Source organism: Pipistrellus kuhlii, unplaced genomic scaffold, assembly GCF_014108245.1.
Source record: "Pipistrellus kuhlii isolate mPipKuh1 unplaced genomic scaffold, mPipKuh1.p scaffold_m20_p_8, whole genome shotgun sequence".
Taxonomy (NCBI): domain Eukaryota; kingdom Metazoa; phylum Chordata; class Mammalia; order Chiroptera; family Vespertilionidae; genus Pipistrellus; species Pipistrellus kuhlii.
Genome location: NW_023425584.1, coordinates 6,404,032 through 6,428,021, shown reverse-complemented (window position 1 = coordinate 6,428,021; position 23,990 = coordinate 6,404,032). Strand labels below are relative to the sequence as shown.

General features: G+C 41.1%; 1 protein-coding gene across 2 annotated transcripts in view; it reads right to left on the bottom strand.

Moving 5' to 3' along the window:
• Positions 1–5,569: 5,569 nt before the first annotated feature.
• The window catches only part of PANK3 (pantothenate kinase 3), a 29,937-nt gene continuing 11,516 nt past the window's right edge, over positions 5,570–23,990 (bottom strand). For both annotated transcript variants that reach the window (XM_036423702.2, XM_036423703.2), the window contains 4 exons: positions 20,446–20,622; positions 14,193–14,316; positions 10,397–10,522; positions 5,570–9,289 (listed from right to left, as the gene is read on the bottom strand). In XM_036423702.2, the coding sequence (XP_036279595.1) occupies positions 9,239–9,289; positions 10,397–10,522; positions 14,193–14,316; positions 20,446–20,622 (478 nt within the window). In that variant the 3' untranslated portion in view covers positions 5,570–9,238. The remainder of the gene's footprint in view (positions 9,290–10,396; positions 10,523–14,192; positions 14,317–20,445; positions 20,623–23,990) is intronic.

Below are 23,990 nucleotides of genomic sequence, written 5' to 3'. Positions count from 1 at the left end.
AAGCATTTTGGAGTGATGATTACATAGGTGTATAACAAATGTTTATAAAACATTTATTGAAATGTTATTGTACTTAAACCATACATCAATAAAGTTGAATATTAAAAATAAACAAGTCCCTTGTCAAAACCGGTTTGGCTCGGTGGATAGAGCGTCAGTCAGCCTGCGGACTGAAGGGTCCTGGGTTCGATTCTGGTCAAGAGCATATATGTTGGCTGCGGGCACATCCCCAGTGGGGGGTGTGCAGGAGGCAGCTGATGGATGTTTCTCTCTCATCGATGTTTCTAACTCTTTATCCCTCTCCCTTTCTCTCTGTAAAACATTCAATAAAATATATATATTTTAAAAATAAAATAAATAGGTCCCACATGACCGAACCAGCCACATCTTGGGAGCATGGGTCGACGCTCAACCACTGCCATGGAGCAATAAAAATGTTAAATTTTATTTATTTATCTTTTTAGAGAGAGAGGGATAGATAGAAATATTGATGAGAAACGTCATCCATCGGCTGCCTACTGCAGGCCTCCTACTGGGGAATGAGCCCACAACCTGAGCTTGTGCCCTGACCGGGAATCAAACCTCTTGGTTCATGGATCGATGCTAAACTGTTAAGAGAGTGGGAATTTTTGAGCATGCTTCCTCCTAGTCCTCTTGGCCATAAATCCCAGCTGCAGCTAACAAGATAGCCTCACGGGATAATTATTGTCCGTTTTCTTGAGAAGGGAATGCAGTCACTCCTACTGTCCACTTTCCTAACAGGATGCAGTTACTCCCCTGGGCGCCAGGACCCTGTAAATTCTGTTACTTAAGAAAAACTGCTTTGTTTTAGACGGTTTGCTCTGCAAAAACAGGATGCAGTGAATGGGTTTAAATACCGCCGGACACAGAGGGTCGGGGCTGCTCTCTGGGCTGTGTGGAGAGATAGCCGTCAGCTGGCTCCCTAAATTTTATTGGGGTCTGGACTCCAGTGGTCGTTCACTCCACAAACTGCTCTGCTGGCTGGGCAAAACATTATTTAAAAAAAATAAGAATAAGCAGGTCCCAAACCAAAGGTTAACAAAAAACAATAATAGTACTTACAAATTCAACAAAACCTTTTTAAGCATTAAACAATTGTCCCGAGCAGATGTTATAGGCCCGTGGTCGGCAAACTGCAGCTCAGGAGCCACAAATGTGGCTCTTTAACAAAATACCACGGCCTGGGCGAGTCTATTTTGAAGAAGTGGCGTTAGAAGTTTAAGTTTAAAAAATGTGCCTCTCCAAAGAAATTTCAATTGTTGTCCTATTATTTGGCTCTGTTGACTAAGGAGTTTGCCGATCACTGTTTTAGGGAATGTGAAAACAGGGTATCAGGATTTTTTATTCACACACACACACACACACACACACACACTCCTACATAATACGTCCTGACTTACCTTTTTCCAAGATGAGGGCCGTGAATTTTCTGAAAGGCACGTTTGATGTGACAAAAATGATTATTTTTGCAAAGACATCAGGGTAGCTGACTCCAAACTTTTTTTTATTTTTATTTTTTAAATATGTTTCTTAATTGATTTTTTAGAGAGGAAGGGAGAGGGATAGAGAATTAGAAACATCCATCAGCTGCCTCCTGCACACCTCTCCCATTGGGAATGTGCCCGCAACCAAAGTATATGGCCTTGACCGGAATCTAACCTGGGACCTTTCAGTCCACAGGCTGATACTCTCTCAGCTGAGCAAAACTGTTAGGGCCTTCACCCGCAAAGAACGCCCCTTTTGTGGCTCTGACAATCTGTTACCATCTCCAGAGACGTGGTTTGCGTTTAGAGCCCTGACTGGAAATACGCACTGACTCACCCAAGTGCCCAGTCAACTGCACTTCGAGGTGTGCTGGGAACCTGAGAAAAACTTCAACAAGTACCATCTTTTATGTAAAGGAGGAGACAAGGACGAGCCAGGTTTTTTAAGTTTATTTTCGGGGAAAAACAAAAAACACAAAAACCAAAAACCCCCAACAAAACAAAACTTTATAAAGACACTCAAAAATAATAATTAAAAAAAAAAAATCCCAAAATAAGAATCTATAGTGTTTATCACAGGTGATCAAGACTTTAAATGTGGAAACGTTAACAATGTTTGTTCATTATATAATACATTCAACTGGGGAACATGCGAATGGAGAGACATCTTGTTTTCAAAATGTACTGGGTCTGGCCTGGCCAGTGTGGTTCAGTGGTTGAGCATCAACCTAAGCACCAGGAGATCACAGTTCAGTTCCAGGTCAGGGTACATGCCCGGGTTGCAGACTTGGTCCCCAGCGGGCAATGGGGGAGATGCAGGAGGCAGCCAATTGATGTCTCTCTCACTGATGTTTCTCTCCTTCTCTCAGTGAAAACATATTTGTAAAAACTTACTTGGTTTGTGTATAGAATACAACTCCCTTTCTCCTCCCTGAAAGTAGCCTTGAGCTGCTTTTGCTCTTCATAGCTTATTTCCAATTGCTTCTATCCGTCCACACTTCAAATCTATTATTTCCACTCCAGATACATCATTTTCCCCTTTAGTCGCAGTCTCCATTTTCATCCGAGTTCCGGTTTACTGGATTTTCTTTTTTTAAACAGGCAGGTTATGTACTTCACATTTCCAACCATTCCTAAGGGCCTGCAGTCCAGAGTCACACAATATGAAATGATGGAGGTCCCTTTTCCAACTTCATTCCTCACATATTAAGAAAGGTCATCAGCCGAAACCGGTTTGGCTCAGTGGATAGAGCATCGGCCTGCGGACTGAAGGGTCCCAGGTTCGATTCCGGTCAAGGGCATATGCCTTGATTGCAGGCACATCTCCAGTGGGGGGTGTGCAGGAGGCAGCTGATCGGATTCTCTCTCATCGATGTTTCTCTCTATCCCTCTCTCTTCCTCTCCGTAAAGAATCAATAAAATATATATTTTTTAAAAAAGGTCATCAAAGCCTCTCTCAGCCCCCCTACCCACTTACTTGAATCTAACAGGCATTGCCTACTAAAAATAAATGAAGTTCTGGTTTGGAAGAAACATGTATGAAATGGCCCTTCCTGAGCTGGGTGGTAGTGCCGTGGGCGTCCGGCACCTCCCCCGTGGAGCACACCTAGGCCTGCTGGGACTGTGTGAGCGGGGTAGCAGGGCCTCCATCCCAGGAAAAGCAGAACTCTTTCCATAAAATTAATCCGCATCTTAGATTGCAAGGTTTGTGTCTCTGAAGAACATCTGCGCTTTCTAATGTAGAGAGGAAGGTGACAGTCACCTTTGTTACTTCTTAGATGGGCAGAGCGGAGAGGTAACACTTTACAGTGAATTCCCTCAGCATTCGGTCATTGATGGACTGCCCGCCTTCCCTGTGCCCAGCAGGGGGTGCAGAGTGAACAGTCTGCACAGAGTCCTTGTCCTCAGAGTGGCGATCTGCTGCAGCTGATTCCAGCTAACCCTGACTGTAACCAGAATGCCGATGTGGGAGTAAATGTGTAAAATAAAGAGTCAATACAGAGATGCACATAGTAAACAACTTAGTGAATTTATTTGGAAAGTAGGAAATCAGCATGACTTTAACATTTAGAATATGAACAAACTAGAAAAAGTCCAGCTACAGAAAAGGCAGAGTGCTGACGGTGGCTTCATGGCCATACAGTGCAAACCAGCCAAACCCAAGTTTCTCTCATGCAAATAAGCATTAAGGGAGAGGAGAAAGTCTCCAGAACAGGCCACACAAACAGTCTAAAATTTACATAGGAAACTGTACATAAATGAAAAAATAAATTAGACAATTTACAAAAAATGTCTCATAGGTTACAATAGGCTATAACTTAGTTTGTTATGAATACAATTCGTAGCACATCATACATTTTTACAGCAGATTCAGTGTTAGGATTCCATGACAAAGCTTACACGTGACAAGAACAACTCAAGAGAATAAGGCAACTTAAACTGACATGGCTTGTATAAGTAAAGTTAACACATAAACTTAAATCTGTGCATGATTTGGTCAGTAACTGGTCAGAATTAAGACAAATGCCACTGAACTTCAGTTAAAGAGTAAAAAAAAACACACACAAAAAACCTGAAAACACACAATGTATAAAAAAATCATAAAACCATCTTACCATGACTTGCATCTAATTCCATTCATTATATTTGGACAAGGAGCCTACAGAATTACCTGCTGTTTCTAAATGTTGTAAACTAAAAAGGGTACCTTATAAAAAAAAACCCGGCAGATTTCAAAATGGCTTCACACCTGCGACAACCAGTGACTGCAGGCACGACAGCCGAGATACAGAGGCGGGTCGCAGGCTCCAGTGACCTCAAACGGCCCGCAGCGTCTGCTCATGCTTTACAATGCTGTAAAGCCGATGTGCCCTTTGATAGCTATGGAACTGAAAGCACTGCAATGTGTGAAAGATGTAAGAAATAGCAAAAAAGGAAAAAAGAGCACTATTTTAGAATTGAAATTTAGCTGCGTATTTATATAATTCAAAATCTTGATTTCGACCTTCATTTATGTCTTTGAAAAACATATTCAGCATTAATTCTCTTAAGCACAAGATTAGTGGCAGCTGTGGCAAACAGACTGAAAATGTTTAACACAAAAAACTTTGATTACAATAAGGGCCAGAATGTAAATAAGGTTATAATAATGCCCATATAATTTTGAAGTTAACACAACAAAAATTCCAGATATATTTACTGATTGAAGTATCTACACACACACACACACACACACACACACACACACGAATATATCTATGTATCCCTTCATATTAGTTTAAGGTATATCTACTTGCTCATTATAGACAGTAACATAACATGGTAAGAAATAACTAATACCATCCTATTGGTTGGGTGAGAATTCAAGTCCAGTACCTATCGACATATACACACAAAATACATCCCAAGACATGAGGCCAGTCTGAACCGACTGGGTCAGTCACTGCAGGCGCTGCCGCAGGAGGCAAGAACCTGCCTTTTCCAGAAACTTGATGACAACTGATGGCCTCACTGTGACAAACCAATGTCCTCGTTTCACAAATAAAGGAAACGACGTTTAAATACGTTAGACCAGTGACTGGTGCTATTTCTAATACGAAACAAAATTGTGACCCCACATCCGCTGACCACACAAGACTGAGGACCCGAACAACGGGCACTGCTGAAGACATCGGAGCTTTCTGAAAGTGGAAATGACTCAAAAGCTGTGATGAGTTACTTTTCACAACACAGGTTTAAAAACAGGCAATGAAAACACTTTAAAGGAAGAAAATTCTTTCTTGGGCCTGCCGGTTACCAGACTCAGTACTGAAAAGACGTGGTGGCACAAAGCATACCATTTTGTGAGCTTATCTGATGAAGAGACAAAGTTAGCTGAATTTCTCCGGTGTGAGAAAACACAGGAAGATAGACCAACTTACTGGGAAATAGGACATCACTGACATGTCATGGCAAATCGTCTTAAACAGCTCAGGTATTATTACAAAAGGCAACATGTTTCTATTCTTTTGTTTAAACATACCAGGAAGCGGTAAGTTAAATGGAAAATAATGCACATTCTTTTCCTGGTGATTATTCTTTCAGTCTTTTTCTAAACTACATTCTCAAATGCGATAGGTTAAAAAGCATTAAGTGCTCAACCAGAAAAAAAATGATACACTAAAAAAATATGAAAAAAATTCTATATAATACAGATTGGTTACAAAGGACATTTAGAAGCTACGGCTTTGCTAAACTTTCCATCCAAGAATGCGGCCTTAAAAATCAAGGCGAGCCCGGCCGGTGTGGCCCAGTGGTTGAGCATCAACCTATGAACCAGGAGATCACAGTTCAACTCCCGGCAGGAATGTGCCTGGGTTGCAGGCTCAATCCCCAGTAGGGGACGTGCAGGAGACAGCCCATCAATGATTCTTGCTTATCACTGATGCTTCTTTCTCTCCCTCTCTGAAATCAATAAAAACATATTAAAAAAAGAAAGAAATCAAGATGAGACTAAGAGTGATGAACTACTCTTAGAAGGCAAAAGTACCGCTGGACACAGAGGAAAAACTTTCCTCTGAGCTGCATCCTTTCGCTTACAGAAATGAAACCTTCAGAAACCAGAACTGATAACACAGCAATCACATTTGCACACAAAGGCAAAAAACTCAGGAACCTTTGCAGCTTAATATTTGGCAAATATTCTGAACTTCCTAAAGGCCTGTCAATTACCATGTATTTTATTGGCAACAGCATTGACTTTTCCTACACTGAGTCCACGTATTTAAATAAAGTAGCTGAACAAGGAACTGCCAGTGTTGACAGGCAGGCAATTCTACCAACACTGTGTCTTGGGAAGCTGGGGTATGGAACTGAAAGGCTTAGTTCTAAAATTCTCTAGTTAAAAGGCAAGTTCTAGACCTTGTGTTCTTTACTAAACCTCAAAATAAGTTGATAGTATTCTTGCACTTGAAAATGTTATCGTTTTTAAAAATGAAAATTAAATCTAAAAATTAAAAATTCTCTTATGTGTACACGACTCAACAAAGAATAGGGCCTCTCTTTAATTCTTTAAAATTGGCTTCTCAAAATTAAATTAGATAAGATGGGGGGACATTTAAGTCACTGGAATCATCAAATTTGCTTCAGTGTAGGAAATACACACTTTGGAGAGTGCTTAGGGCAGTCAGAATGTGTCCTGGGCACTTTATCAGTAACACAGAGCCACTACGATGGGTGGGATGCAACGTAAGGTATGGAATGGTCAGAAATACAGCTTGTCTGTATAAAATAAACTACCCAAATGAGCTATGATACTTCCTATCCTTTGTTTTTAAAAATTAAAATCCCATATTTCTCCCTCTCAAACATTCTTTTAAAAGCCAAATTTTAAGAGCTAGCTTTAAAACTACATTAATACAGCAGCCACTACCTGAATGTGGCTACTGAGAATTGGAAACCTAGTGTTAAAATACAAACTGGTTTTGAATACCCAATGTAAAAGACCAAAACGTAAAATATCTAAGTGACTTTGATTAGATGTTGAAATGATAGCATGTCAGATATAAATTGAAATATATAATGAAAATGAATTTCACCCGTTTCTTTTTACTTTAAATGTGCCTACTGGGAAATGTAAAATTTCACGTGCCTCACATTTTATTTCTATTAACGCTGTTCGAGAACACAAAATGTTGAGGCATTATATTGAGTGGGATTATAACCAAATCTGTGGACCATTGTATTCTCACGTAGAATTCTTTGAGGTCATAATACAAAAGTAGAATCTTGGTTAGCCTTCATCACAATTCTGTATTCTTATATTTCCAATAATTCTAGATCACACAGGAGAAAAGCCATGTGCAGAGTGGTGAGATGGCACTCCCCTTTACATATGTGTTAGTAAGTACCTGCAGTTCTTGAGGACAGATAGTAGGAATCATAGTTCCAAATTAAACAAAATATTGATCAAACTAACTTATAGAGACTTTGATCATTCCATTTCTTTCCACCTAAGCCTATGGCTGCTAATGTACCATTTGCCACAGAAATATAATTTGAATTTAGGGTCTTTTAAAATATTCAGAATTAAAACTTTTTGTACCAACGCCCAAATCACAAACTTTTAAAATAAATTAAATAGGCGGCTTTTGGCTGAAATATCTCGCCATTACAATGAAAACATGAAAGAAGAAACGTTTGGCCATAGGTTTTCAAAATGTCTACTGATTGACATGAATCCAAAGGTCTCAATATTTAAAATTCTGCAAGATTATGTTGACATATTTTCTCTACATATTCCCTATTACTCCCATGTTAATGTCTTTAAATAAGAGAAAACCGAATTGTAAGTATTTGAGCACAGATCCTGAAAACTGGAAGCACCTCTTGATAGTCTAGTAAAAACTGTTCTCCATGGAGCAAAACTGTGTTCTGTGGAAGCATCGCGATACTTCTCCGTAATGTAAACAGCTGTAAGTTCTTCAGAGCACATCCAGACTTATGGTAACTTAAGGAGGTGATTAGTTTCCCCAAGCCTCTCTACTTCATAAGAACCATGAGCTATATAGTCTCTAACAAATGTTACTGCCAAAGTAAAAATCTGAGAAGGTTTACAGCATTATAAAAATGATTCAAAACAGAGAACAAATTCTAAGGCAAAGGGATTTACAGTAAATTTAGGAATTATAATTCTTTTATTACCAGGATGTACAAAACACTGATCCTTTTATGATTCTGCAGTACGGCCTCTGAATTCCAGTTTCAAAAAAACTCTGACTTCTATAACATCAATTTAGAATAAATGTGATTTTGTTGCTGTTCATAATAGAATTAAGTCTTTAGCTTTGATGGTTCAGATCTAATTAGACAGAAAGGACTGGGTCTGGGCCTGAGATAAATGTGGTACAGAAAGAACTCCCCAATGCATGCAAGCCATACTTCATTAGAATAGTCTTTGGGACCTCATCATAGGACTTTCAAATAAATAATTAAGCTTCCAATTATAAAATATTCACTACTGTAAATGTATCGATTAACTAATAAAATATAGAAAGTGCTATGTCACCAAATATGTGCATTTTCTAAGATTCATTTAAAATTCAGGCTAATATTTCAATTCAATTATGGCATTTAAAAAAGGTTGTACTTCTTTTAAAAAGATACTTCTGGGCAAAGATTACATAAACATGCTTTTTTTGGGGGGGTTATGTTAGGAAAACAACAATGAATAATTAGTATTGCCTTGACATTTCTAAAATCACATAAAAATCATCATCTTTGATTGCCATTTCAATTAATTTTGATACAGGGTATGTTACTGTCTGCTTACTAATACCCAAAACATAGAACAGACTTGTAACAAATATTCAGAATTAATTGTTTTTATGAGCTAAACATTTCTGAGCCTTTTAAGATTTGTTTGAGCATACAGTACTGCAATGTTGGCTACATAAAATAAATAGAAAATCTTTTTGAGAGAAAGCTCAGTAATCAGAGGCTGTACTGCATTAAAGGATTTAACACTGGCTATATACAAAAGGGAAAGCATTTCAATTAGAAATACTTCACCTGCTACCGAGTTCTTGCTGTTACTATGGCAACATTTAGCAGCTTACCATTTTGACATTTAAAAAGCAACAGGAATAGTGCTAGTCTTTTATCCTGCGTTTCCAGTGACAAATAATGCAGCAATTATGCCTCTGGTTTTCAGTTCCTCTTGGATGACATTTATTATCAGAGATAAACCTGAAGCTTTAGCTGAAATTTGGCAGCCCGAGAAGTGCACCGACTGCTCCAAAGTATCCCTGTATAATTTAGAACAATCATTAATGTAGTGCAGCTCTTAAATCAGCATACAGTATTAACCACTGTTAAGAACACATTTACATTATATCGATTTAAGAACATCTATTCAGTAATCTACCAATTTGATTTGTCAGCTATCAAAGTATTTTAAACTGTATTCTCACTGTATACACCTTTTAAATACCTATTTTTCAAGTGTGGTTTTAAAAAATGTCTTTTTATTGATTTCACAGAGAGGAAGAGAAAGGGAGAAAGAAACATCAATCATGAGAGAGAAACATTGGTCCACTGCCGCCCACACGCCCCCTACTGGGGATCAGGCCTGCAAATCAAACAGTAACCTGGTTCATGGGTTGATGGTCAACCACTGAGCCACACTAGCAAAGCAAAGTGTGGCTTTTAGACACTAAAATTTCTAGGGCTGTTATTGCAAATTCTGTGCCCCTCTCACTTTCCTCAGTTCACTTCCCTTGGCTAAGCCTGCCACTCTCAGTGACTCCACCCCGCACAGAGCAACTCAGCATTTCCCATTCTGATCTCTGCAGTGACAATGAAATATGCACGCTTTTAAGGAAACACTCTGCTCTTGTGTTATTAAAACTCTTGTAGCCGCCAACTGACCAGAAACAAAATAATTTGAGGTAAATTTACTTAATCTGAAACATTACGTAAACTGATATGCTTAGGTCAAAATTTAACTGGCTGTAGTGAACAAATATGAAAAGAATAATAAGCTCCAAAATGTTAACAGTGGTTACCTCTGGCAGTGAGGGTGAGGTTGTGGTGGGAAGATTAAAGAGAATTTTCATTGCTGAATTATATAGTTTTGTATTGTTCACTTGTTACCTCCGGGGAAAAAGTAAGACCCACTAAGTGTACAAGCGGCCCCATATTTAAGAAGCTGATACTGCTCTCTCAGAACTGTGAAGTCTCAACTTACTGGGGTGCCTGCCAGGTTACAGTAACCCCAATCCCCCCCACCCCCCAATTCAAACTGAAGTGAGGAATCAATATACAATTTAGGTAAGTCATAGTTTTGTAGCCTAAAGAAGCCTGCATATAAAAGCATGCTATTAAAACTCACAAATGCTATTTTGCTGTCATACCTCATGCTCTAGAAACAATGCTTTCAGTTGTCCTTTCGACCAGTAATCCAGTGCATATGCCAGAAGTTTCATCGAGAGTGTATTGACTCGTAAAAAGTTTCCCACAAAGACAACTCTGTTTATTTTCTAGAGGAAAAGAACAAAGAAGATGACGTCAAGAAAGAATTATAAATAGATTTCACAATATCTCTACTTAAAAATAATGTAAATAACTACCATTTATTAGTTCCTGCTACATTCCTGGTATATACCTCAATATCCTGTATGTTTTTTAAAAAAAATGACTTTTGGACATGACTACACATTTGTCCAAACCCATGGAACGTACAGCCAGCATGAACCCCAGTAGACTATGGACTTTGGGACGATGGTGTGTCCGTGTAGGTTCATGGGCTGTGATGAGTGAGTCAGAGCTGCTGGAGGGACGCTGGGAGGTGGTGCAGGCTTGGGGTCAGCGGATTACGTACGAGAACTCTCTGTACTTTCCACTCGTTTTAGCTGTGAACCTACAGTTGCTCTAAAAAATAAAGTCTATTTTAAAAAAGAAAGTTCTGGAAAAGATGCTACTTAAATGCTGTTGTTGAGATTAAGAGAGGCCAACCAAGGAAGAGTATTTTAAATGTGTTTAGGATTAAAAGAAGCTGTAAACCTGGCCAGGATGTTGTAAGGTATGCTCAGCAATGACACGCAACCTATGGACTCTATATAGAGCTGGAGAGCAGCACTGCCTGCGTATGGCATGCACCCCGACCCTAGGCTTCCAGCCTAACCCACCAGGTTATTCTGCTAAGATCCCACTCACGGATTTGGTTCCTTAGGTAGCTGTACGGCTAGGAGACCTTTGATCGAGGAATTGGTGTTCTCCAGAATATGTACGTCCAGGAATCCTATTTCTACTCTCTTACTGATACACTGACTTTTTGGGTATACGAGTTTGAATACCGAATTTGCCAGTGTAAACTCTAGCCAGAATTATTAAAACAATCGGCCAGTGAAAATCCAGACATAGGGCTAGAAAAAAAAGGTCTGAAAAGTGGAAGAGCCCCCAAATTGAGGTTAAAATGCCTACTAGTGACTCCCCTCAACCAATTTAATTACCCTATTATTAAAAAAAACTAAAGAAATAAAATTCTGGATTTAAATAATTCAGAGGATTAATTTGGGGTTTGGCACAGCTGTTTTCTCTGTTGGAGCCTCCCCGCCCGCCCCAACATATCCACATGTTTAATTCTTTTGCTTCCTTCAAATCTTTGTAAATGTCACATTTTCAATAAAGCCTCCTTCAAAGATCCAATTACACAGCAATCTGTCCATCCAATTACACAGCAATCTGTCCTCTGCCAGGCTCTGGTCTATTCTCAAATTCTCTTTGTCCTGTTTGATTTTCTCATTTTGAAAAACAGCATTTGTCACCTAACACAAACTAAATATTTATTTACTGTATCATTAGAATAGATGTAAGCTCCACCACGTCAGCACTGCTTCCTTCACTAATATATCCTAAGTGCCTAGAATAATGCCATGCACACGGCTATCTGTACATATTTATACCATGAGTAAGTGACTGAATAAAGGGCTCCTTCACAAAGCAAAATCTCCATTCAGTTAAAAGTACTTGATATTTACAAAAATTAAATGGAGCCCAGCCAGTTTGGCTCAATGGTTGAGCATGACCCACACACCAAGAGGTTGCTGGTTTGATTCTGGGTCAGGGCTCCTGCCTGGGTTTTGAGCTTGATCCCCAGTAGGGGGTGTGAGGGAGGCAGCAGATGGATGTTTCTCTCTATACTTCTCCTTTCCTCTCTCTCTCTCTCTCTGAAAAAAAAAAAAAAAAAAAAAAATCGATTAAGAAACATAAAGTTAAATGGATAAATATATCTACCACATGAAGAAAGAATTGTATACGCAGTCGCCTTCAAACAAAAAGAACCAAATATGAGCTAAGTGTAGCTAGCAGTGAATGCTTTCTGGAAGTATCCGGAGAGTGAGTCTCAATGCCTTCATAGCCCTGTACAATGCTGCTTGATCCATATGCAACAAGGCAGCACTGTAAAGAAGCCGAGGGCAGCAAGAAAACTTCCGAGCACCCCACCAACCAAATGCAACATTAACAGGAAAAAGACAACACAAACACACACGCAAACACACTGCCCTTTTCTCTTCCATCTTGAAGAGATTTAGGTCACGCACAGCCATGCCCTGCCTACTGACATTTTAGGAACACCTATGATGACGGTCCCAAAGGATTATAATGGAACTGAAAATTTCTATTGACTGGTGATGTCATGGCCATGTCACAGCCGTCCTGATGTTATAGCACAACATGTTACTCAAATGTGTGTGATGCTGGTGTAAGTAAACCTACGGCACTGCCAGTCGTATAAAAGTACAGACAATTCTGTACCGTGAATGACTTAACAATGATCAGGTCTGTTGCTGGCTTATATACTATTCTATACTATACTACAAACTTTTACTGTAATTCTAGCGTGTTCTCTTTCCAAAAAGAAGGCAGTTTGCTATAAAGCAGTACGCCATTTTACAGCAGCCGCCGCTGCCTCAGATTCACGGGTCTCGTGGTTGCATCATGTGCTTGATTTAATCTCATGTTGTTTGGTACAGGCATCATGCTTTCAGGCTTGTCGCCTCGGAGCAATAACTCTGCCATACAGCCTCCGTGTGCGTGGGCTGTGCCCTCTACATCTGGGCTTTTGACAAATGTGCTCTATTATGTTCACACAATAATGAAATCGCTCGATGACGCATTTCTCAGAATGTACCTGCCATTAAGCAGTACGTGACTGTATTTCCAAGGTGAAATGTAATTATCTATTTGTGCTATTTCTGATTCGAATTACCTGCTATTTTCTTAAAGGTCATGTAACAACTGAGCACATAACATACATAATGAGTCTTGGGTGTTAACATCCATCCATAATGTATCTTGGGGTTTAATGGATTAGGTCTCTATCCTATAGGTCTCTTTAAGAACATGAAGAAGCCCTTCTATCCTATATAATAAAGAGCTATTATGCAAATGGTCATCACGCCCTCACCCTGTAATGGCTGACATTCAGCACTGGGGGGAGAGGAATGGGGACCAGCCACACACAAAAGAACTCACAAGAGAAATGGGGACCAGCTAGGCATAAATGAGCTTCCAATAGAGGAATGGGGACCAGCCAGGCTGCGACCTGGGAGAGGGACAAGCTGCCCACCCTGAGGTCCTGGGTGCTGGTGGCTGGCTCAGGTGAAGCCAGCCCAGGTCCTGGGTGCCTGCAGCCAGCCAGAGAGAGGGAAACCCGGGTCAAGGGTGCCTGCAACTGGCCGGAGGGTACCCAGGGTCTCTGGTGTGGGATGGGGCAGAGGCAGTTAGGGGTGATCAAACAGCCAGGCAGGCAGGCAAGCAGTTAGGAGCCAGTGGTCCTGGATTGTAAGAGGCAGTTGGAGCCAAAGCCGGTTTGGCTCAGTGGATGGAGCGTTGGCCTGCGGACTGAAAGGTCCCAGGTTCGATTCCGGTCAAGGGCATGTACCTTGGTTGCAGGCACATCCCTAGTGGGGAGTGTGCAGGAGGCAGCTGGTTGATGTTTCTCTATCATCGATATTTCTAACTATCTCTCTCCCTTTTTCTCTGTGGAAAATCAATAAAATATATTTAAAAAAAGGCAGTTGGACATCCCTTGAGGGGTCCCGGATTGGAGAGGGTGCAGGTCAGGCTGAGGGACGCCCCCCCCCCGGCACCCCCATGCACATAAAACTCCAATTCACATTTTTCATATAATTAAAATGTTTTTACCTCGTTAACAGCACACATTCGTGCCACAGAACCAATGTTATTGGTGATAGTAACTAAAGTAGCTCTTGCTAGATCTTCTTTACTAACAGATTCTCGCTTCTCCTTATAAATCATGTTGCCAAAACTGCAGAGAAATGAAAAAACAAAATTAAACCTGCTGATAAAAAGCAACATTTCGTACATACGGGGAAGTTATCCTAAAGATAAATCTACACATATACAAGGTTATTCTCTGATTAACTGAACATACCAAAATAATGGGAACCCAACATCACCAAACAATGAAATAGCATGAAACAGTTAACAAGGAAGAAAGAAGGGAAGGGAATAGAGGAAGGAGAGGGATGGGAGGGAGAGAAAGAAAGGGAGGCAGAGAAAGAATATAGTGTGTGTATGTATATATATATATATATATGCTGCCAGAGTATATGTATCCCCTAGCTGGTCTGGTTCAGTGGTTGAGCATCAGCAGCCCACAGACTGAAGGGTCCTGGGTTCAATTCCGGTCAAGGACATGTACCTCAGTTACAGGCTCGATACCTGGCCCTGTGTGTCTCTCATATTGAAGTATCTCTCATATTTCTGTCTCTACCCCGCCCTTCCATTCTCTCTAAAAATCAGTGAAAAAACATCCTTGGGTGAGGATTAACAACAATAACAACAAAATCGTGAATAACAAATCCATGTCTCCTTCTCTCTCTCTCAAATTAGTAAAATAAACCAATCATTTAAAAAAATGTTAAAAAGTATATATGTATGCTAGTTAATGGTATATAAATGTTACCTTCTAACTAAGGGGAGGATAAGTATATGTATTTGTATTTATAAAAGATTTAAAATGGAAATGCCATAGATCCAGCAATTCTACCTCTGGGTATTTATCTGAAGAAATCCAGAATGCTAATTTGAAAAGACATAATCACAGAAAGAATACCCAAGGATTAATAAAAATGGACTCCTATAGGGTGCACTCAGGAAGACGTCTAAGATCTAATTCTGAAACAACATGAGCCTTCAAAATTTGGAATTTAAACTGAGTAAGAAGAAGCCCCCTTACAACTTCCTGATATACTTAACGCTTTCTAAAAACTAAATAAGCAACTTTGTTTTTTAATTTTCAATTAGAGTTAACATGTAATATTGTATTAGTTTCAGGTGTACAACTTAAATGACTAGACATTTATATAACTTAGGAAATGATCACTCTATAAGTCTAGTACCATCTAACACCCATACATAGTCATCACATTTAAAAAAATATATATATTTTATTGATTTTTTACAGAGAGGAAGAGAGAGAGATAGAGAGTTAGAAACATCGATGAGAGAGAATCATTGATCAGCTGCCTCTTGCACCCCCCCCCCCCCGGGGATGTGCCCACAACCAAGGTACATGCCCTTGACCGGAATCGAACCTGGGACCCTTCAGTCCGCAGACCGATGCTCTATCCACGGAGCCAAACCGATTTCGGCAGTCATTACATTTTTATTGAATACTAGAGGCCCGGCGCATGAAATTCGTACACGGTGTGTGTGTATGTGTGTGTGTCCCTCCGCCCATCCTGCACCCTATCCAATCTAGGACATCCCTCTCACAATCCAAGACTGCTGGCTCCCAACTGCTCACTGCCTGCCTTCCTGATTGCCCCTAACCGCTCCCCTGCCAGCCTATTTGCCCCTAACTGCCCTTCCCTGCAGGCCTGGGTCCCCTCCAACTGTTTTTCCCTGCAGGCCTGGTTGCCCCCAACTTCTCTCCTCTGCCTGCCTGTTTACCCCTAATTGCCCTCCCCTGCTGGCCATCTTGTGTCCACATGGGGGCAGTCATCTTTGACCACATGGGGGCAACCATCTTGTGTTGGAGTGACCGTCAATTTTCATATTGTTATTATTTTTTTATTAGGTAGGATTAGATAGGCTAGAAGCCTGGTGCACAGGTGGGGGCCAGCTGGTATGCGCTGAAGGATGTCCCAGATCAGGATGGGGGTTCCCTTGGGGCATGGGATGGCCTGAGGGGCCTGTGGTGGTTGGCAGGCTGGCCACGCCCCCCTAGTGATCCAAGCAGAGGCCCTGGTATCTGGGATTTATTTATCTTCTATAATTGAAACTTTGTAGTCTTAAGCAGAGGCCAAGGCAGGCCAGGACAGGAGGAAAGCTTGGCTTCCTCCATTGCCAGGGAAACCCAAGCCTCCTGCTCTCTCCATGGCTGCAGCCATCTTGGTTGGGTTAATTTGCATATTCCTTATTGGATGGTAGGTATGGCAGAGGGATGATCAATTTGCATATTACTCTTTTATTAGATAGGACTAGAGGCCTGGTACACGAAATTTGTGTGTGAGCATGTGTGTATGAGCCCAGCCTGCACCCGCTCCAACCTGGGGTCCCTCCTAATTGTTACCCTCCCCTGCTGGCCTGATTGCCCACAACTGCCATTCCCTGCCAGCCATCTTGTGTTCACACAGGGGCAGCCATCTTTGACTACATGGGGGAGGCCATCTTGTGTGTTGAAGTGGTCAACTTGCATCTTACTCTATTAGATAGGGCTAGAGCCCCAATGCATGAAATTCGTGCAAGAGTAGGCCTTCCCCTGGCTGCCGGCACTGGCTTCCCTCTGGCACCTGGGACCCAGGCTTCCCTCATGGCCCTGGCTTCACCAGGAAGGATGTCCAGTCTAATTAGCATATTACACTTTTATTATTAGACATTCCCTATGCTGTACTTGACATCCCTGTGACTATTTTATTCACCCATCTCCACAATCCTCTTCCATCTGACAACCGTCAATTTATTCTCTGTAGCTGTAAGTTTAAACATTTGTTTTTTAGATTCCACATAAGTGAAATAATGTTATAGTTGTCTTTCTCTATCTGACTTAATTCACTTAGCATAATACCCTCTAGATCCACCCACGTTGTGGCAAATGGAAAGACTTCATTCATTTTTACGGCTGAGTAATATTCCATTGTATCATAAGTTCTTTACCCACTTGTCTATCAATGAACACTTAAGATTGTTTCCATAATTTGGCTACTATTATTAACACTGCAATGAAAATAGGGGTGCATATGCCTTTTCAAATTAATATTTTGTATTTCTTCAGATAAATACCCAGAAGTAGGATTGTCGGAACTTGTGGCGGTTTGTCTTTAAATCTTTTTTTTTTTTTAAATAAATCTTTATTGTTCAGATTACAATTGTTTCTCCTCCCCCCACCCCCCATAGCTCCCCTCCACCTGGTCCCCACTCCCCCCTCTGCCCTTATCTCCCCACCTGCTCCGCTGCCCAAAGGTATAGATTTTTGTTCAGTCTCTTCCCGTACCCCCCACATAAACACCCCTTTCCCCCTGAGAATTATCAATCCCCTCCCATTCTATGCTCCTGATTCTAATATATTCACCAGTTTATTCCGTTCCTCAGATTTTTAATTCACTTGACTTTTAGATTCACTTGTTGATATGTATTTGTTGTTCATAATTTTTATCTTTACTTTTTTCTTCTTTTTCCTCTTTTTAAAGAACAGCTTTTTAATATTTCATATAATACTGGTTTGGTGATGATATACTCCTTTAACTTTTTCTGATCTGTGAAGCTTTTTATCTGCCCTTCAATTCTGAATGATAACTTTGCTGGGTATAGTAATCTTGGTTGAAGATTCTTGCTATTCATCACTTTGAATATTACTTGCCACTCCCGTCTGGCCTGAATAGTTTCTGTTGAGAAATCAGCTGATAATCATAAGGGTGCTCCCTTGTAGGTAACTGTTTTTCTCTTGCTGCTTGTAAGATTCTCTCTTTGTCTTTTGCTCTTGGCATTTTAATTATGATATGCCTTGGTGTGGTCCACTTTGGGTTCCTTTTGTTTGGGGTTCTGTGTGCTTCCTGGACTTGTAAGTCTATTTCTTTCACCAGGTGGGGGAAGTTTTCTGTCATTATTTCTTCAAATAGGTTTTCAGAGTCTTGCTCTCTCTCTTCTTCTGGCACCATCATAATTCTGAAGCTGGTACGCTTGAAGTTGTCCCAGAGGCTTCTTACACTATCTTCAACTTTCTGGATTCTTTTCTCTTCTCCGGAAGAGTGTCCTTTGCCTCTTTGTATTCCAAATCTTTGACTTGATTCTTGCGTTTTTCTAGTCTGCTGTTGGGTCTCTGTATAATATATATTTTTTTAATTTCAGTCAGTGTATGTTTAATTTCTAGTTGGTTTAATTTCTTTTTCATATCCTCGAGGGTCTTGTTTAATTTATTGGCCTTTTCTAGAAATTCTTAAAAAAACCTTATAACCGTGGTTTTGAACTCTATATCAGTCTTTTGTTTTCCTCCATTTCTTTTGTTTGAGATGTTTCCTTTCCTCGGCATTTTTGCTGCTTCCCTGAGTTGTTAGGGTAGCTTTGTGGGCCTGGGTGTCCTATATGGTTCAATGGGTCAGCCTCCCAGTTGCCTGATGTGGACACTCTTGGTGCACCCCTTTGTCGATTGTGTGTACACCCTTGTTGTAGTTAAGTTTTGATTGTTGTTGGTGTCACTGGGAGGAATGACCTCCAGGCCAATTGGCTGTGAGGACCCACTGTGTCTATAACAGACGAATTGCTGTGCTGGAGACACGTTTATGGGGGAGGACTTGTTCCCGTAGGGCAGTGTTTCCCAAAGTGTGGTACGTGTACCCCTAGGGGTACGGGAATAGTTTGGTGGGGGTACGTGTTGCACCGGAGTTTGATGGGGATATGTACTGCACCGTGCTTAACTGCGCCTAATTCTACCTTCTCATGAATACGAGGGGTACTCAGCATTACAAAAATTATAGAAGAGGTACACATATTTCAAAAGTTTGGGAAACACTGCCGCAGGGCTTTGGTTCTCACTGAGTCTGTCTCTTAATATGTCCCTTATGAGAGTAGTTGAAATCTGGTGTTGTCTCACACTGACCACTAGATATACTTGTTTCCTGATCTCCAATGGGGTGCAGTTCAGCTACTGTCTGAGGCCACCCTGCAGGAGCTACAGCGAGAACCACAGCCCTCTCCTCCCTGCTTGGAGCTTGGAAGCTTTGGAGCCATCTGCACCAGGTTGCAAGTTTGGTAGGTTAAACTGCAACAGAGGTCATTTATGTGCAAAAGCCGCTGCTTGGAGCTTGGGTGTGTTTGTAGATTGTGCGGGGCAGAGTATCAGGGTGGAGTCTCAGGGAATCTCTAGGCTAGGGCGTGGCAAACAGCTATGGCTGACAGTCGGCCTTCTCTGCCTCTCTGACCCGTGTCACTGTGTCTCTTGCCCAAGCACAGCAAACAATTATTCTTGCACAGAGCTCTGCAAGCAAGCCACCCTCACTTTCCAACCCGATGACAGACAGTCTAGCTTCTCCCCAGAAACTGGATTTCAGAGAGGATTAGGAGCTTGTCTCTCTTCCGGTTGAAGAAAGCAACGCCCTCCACCAGCCGGGATCCACCGCCTGCCCGTATCACCCTCATGCCTCTGTACATCAGTTTTTCAGCTCTTGTGCCCTGAATGCTCCCTTCTCTTTCAATCTAGATGTAGAGCTTCCTTTCAGCTAGTTTTCCCGTGGTTCTGGGAGATAGACGTTTTGTTTTTAGTTGTAGTTTTGAAATTGTTGTGCGAGGCAGTAGTTTAGGTGTGTTTACCTAAGCCGCCATCTTGGATCTTGCTCTTTTTTTTTAATATGTTTTATTGATTTTTTACAGAGAGGAAGGCAGCGAGATAGAGTTAGAAACATCAATGAGAGAGAAACATCAACCAGCTGCCTCCTGCACACTTCCCACTGGGGATGTGCCCACAACCAAGGTACATATGCCCTTGACCGGAATAGAACCTTGGACCCTTGAGTCTGCAGGCTGATGCTCTATCCACTGAGCCAAACCAGTTAGGGCACTACTTTAAATCTTCTGAGGAACCTCCATACTGTTTTCCATAGTGGCTGCATCAATTTGCAATCCTACCACCAATGCCCGAGGGCTCCCTTTTCTTCACATCCTTGCCAATATTTATTTGCTGATTTACTGGTGATAGCCATTCTGACAGTTATGAGGTGGTATCTCATTATGGCTTTAATTTGCCTTTCCCTGACAATTAGTGATGTTGAGCATCGGCCATCTGTATGTCCTCTTTGAAGAAATGTGTGTTTAGGTCCCCAGCCCATTTTGTAATTGGATTGTTTTGTTTTTTGGTGTAAGTTATATGAGTTCCTTATTTATTTTGGATATATCAATAAATAAGCAACTTTAATTACAACACAAGTGTTAAACTTACCTAGATGCTACAGCCCAACCTGGCAGGCCAAACCTTTCATAATCTCCTCCATAAATATCACGGACCAGCTTGTCAGCATTGGTGCTGTCACCTTTGGATGCCATTTCAAGAGCCTCTTCAAAACTTTCACAGCCAGTCAATAAACTGCATAAGCCCAGAAAGGTACCTCCTCCAAGGCTAAAATAAATAAATAAACTCTATGAGCTGCATTTACACACTGTATTCTTTCTCCAGAGTAAAAGGATGGAGCACTTATTTATTCAATAAACACATAGAAACAACATATTGCTAATGCTTAGTACTGAAATATTAACATACTGAGGAAAAGTTAAAAATGCTTAGCCAAACCTAACTGGTGAGGTCGAAGAATAAAAGGAAAAAAGATCACTTGGTCGAAACAACATGAGGACAGGAGGGTCTTTTATATCTTCCAATAACGTCAGCTGATCCTTTATACCTTTTACTGCTAACAATAAATGTTTTTATGTGCATGTGAAAGGATTAAGTGCTAAAAATGTGCACCATCTAAAGTGAAAGGAGAAAACTTCTGATTCTATAGGATTTCCAGGATATGATTCTGTGGAAGGCCTACTTATTTGGTCTGACAAGGCTGAAAGCAGTTCACTGCTACATTACCGTTTACAAGACCCAAAAATAAAGATAACAAGGAGATTTATGTCAGCTGGGGCATCATGTTAAGATAGAAGTTTACTTGGTTCTATTATTCTTTTGGATAGTGAACAGGCTGAATTTCTGTCTTTTAGAATCGATTTAAGTAGGTAATACAGTCGTCCCCTCTCATCTGTGGGGGACACATTCCAAGACCTCCAGTAGATGCCTCAAATTGCAGATAGTAATGAACTCTATTTTTCCTATATGTATCCATAATAAACTTAATTTATAAACTAGTCAGAGTAAGCAATCAACAGTAACTAGTAAAGAAAAAAAAACAATTCTAACAACACACTGGAATAAGTTATATTATGTGAATGTGGGCACTCGTGTCAGGGGATCCCAGGCTGACGGCTTCCTGCAGGCTCAGTGCTTTTGGGGCACCACTTCGCCATCAGTCAGAAAATGGGTTCTGCTCGCCTTCCAACTTCGAGTTTAATGCCTTTTTCACTTAACTAAGCACTTATCACATGCTGTTGCTGTAACACTGGCAGTTGGGAGGTGTGACAGCGAAACTAGCAGGCAATTTTTTTTTATCTTTCATAATTTTAGGCATAGAAAATTTGTTCCCCTTAGCATACGATTTCTTTTACTCATTAATTCGACAACTTTCCTTTCAAGAACTTTTAAGGCTTCTTGATGGCATGTCTGGATTTCCAGCATCACTGCTCTTGTGCTTTGGGGTCATTATCTGAATACTAGAGGCTTGCTGGCCTATCCTGATCAGGGCTAATGGGGGCAAGGCAGCCAAGGAGAGGGGACATAGGTGGTTGGCTGGCCAGCCCCGCCTTCTGGTCGAACTCCCAGTCAAGGGGAGCATATTATGCTTTTATTATATAGGTATAAAAACCCTGGGTCCGTCACATCCACAACTGGAGGCTCGATTAACCAGAAGTCAGTCCTGCAATCAATGCTGGGTCACCACTGACTGCTGAGGGGGTTGTGAATCAGGCCTGGCCTGGAGAGAGACCTGAAGAGAGAACAAGAGTCTGATCTGTAGCCTCTGTGGCAACTGTTTATCAGCACTTGCCTCTTTTTCTCTCTGGGCCTGGCTAGCAGCTGTGCCTCCATTTCTCTCTAGGTCTCCACCGGGCAAGCTGATCAGCCTCACCTTTCTGATCAGGCCCCAGTGACAGGCCCAGAGACACTGATTGGCATAGAAACAGACCAATTAGAACAAAATCTGGGTGAATTGTGAGGAGCCAATGGCTGTCTAGGAGGCAGAGCTTTTGATGTTGACTGGCATAGAAATTGACCAATCAGAACTAATTTGGCCAGCAGAAGGCAATTGGGAGTGAGATCAGGATGGCAGGGGAGGGCAGTAGGGGGTTATTAGGCCATCAGGGGAGGGCATTTGGGGGCAACCAGGCCTGTAGGGGAGGGCAGTTGGGGGGGACCAGGCTGGCAGATGAGGGAAGTTGGGGGCCATTAGGCTGGCAGGGCAGTTAGGTGTTAATCAGGCCTGCAGGGAAGCGAGTAGGAGGTGATCAGGCAGGCAAGCGATTAGGAGTCAGGAGTTCCGGATTGTGAGGGTGTAGGCTGGGCTGAGGGACACCTCCCTACCCAGTGCATGAATTTCACGCACCAGGCCTCCAATAATTGAATAAAATAATTACTTCATGTAAGTGCTGCAACTCTGCCACAATGGGTCTGATAACCGAGATGCTACTCTGTGACTAAGGGGCAGGAAGTGTACATACATAGGGAGCATCATGAGCAAGATAGCATGGAGATTTCATCATGCTACTCAGAACAGTGTGCACGTTGAAACTCATACACTGTTTAACTCTGAAAATTATTATTTAATATTTGATTTAATATTATGATTTAATACAGTAACTGAAACTGTAGAAAGCAAAACCACACATAAAAGGGAACCACGGTACTTTCCTGTAATTTGGTGGCATAGTTACAATGGAAGTAGATTTTTAACCACCACAAAAATAAAATAATTTTATTAAGTTTAAGTATTATTTAAATAGGAATGCTACTTTAAAACTGAAATGAGGCCCTAGCTGGGTTAGCTCAGTGGATAGAGCATTGGCCTGAGGACTGAAGGATCCTGGGTTTAATTCCAGTCAAGAGCACATACCTGGATTGCAGGCTCAATTCCTGGTGGGAGGTGTGCAGGAGGCAGCCAATCATGATTCTCTCTCATCAATGATGTTTCTCTCTCTGTGTTTTTCTCTCTCTCCCTCTCTCTTTCTCTCTCCCTCTCACTTTTCTGAAATCAATAAAAAATTGAAAAGAGTTTTCCATAGGTCAATCTGAAATATGCCCAAACTGATCTAAATTAAATAAAGAGGAGTCTTCACCCTCCTTAAACATCCATCAGGTATATATCAGAATCATAGAAAAAAATTTAAAATCTTTCACATTCATGTTTTAGGTCCTACAGAAAATTTGAAAGGGTATTTGGAACATTAATATTATTCCATAACGAATGCATACTAATTCATCCTGTAAGAATTAATTACAACATTACCCAATACTCTGCATGACATCAGCAGATGGCAAGCTTTAGCCTTAAATACACCTATAAAAATGTGAAAAATAAGGCAAGAAGAAAAATGCTTTGGAAAATAGAAAAAAGTCATTGGAACCACTCCAGACAAAAATTCAATTGTGTTTATTGAATTTAGGGAAAAAGAAAGTGAGAGGGAGAGAAAGAAACACTGATATGAGAGAGACCTTGATGGGAAGCCTCCCTTATGCACCCCGACGGAGAATGAATCCCCAACCTGGGTTATATGGCATTGACCAGGAATTGAATAAGATCGAATGAGCAATCTTTTGGAACACAGGATGATGTTCAACTGGCCAGGGCAAAAATGCACTTCGCTTAACATTATGGGAATTTTAATGCCAATTGG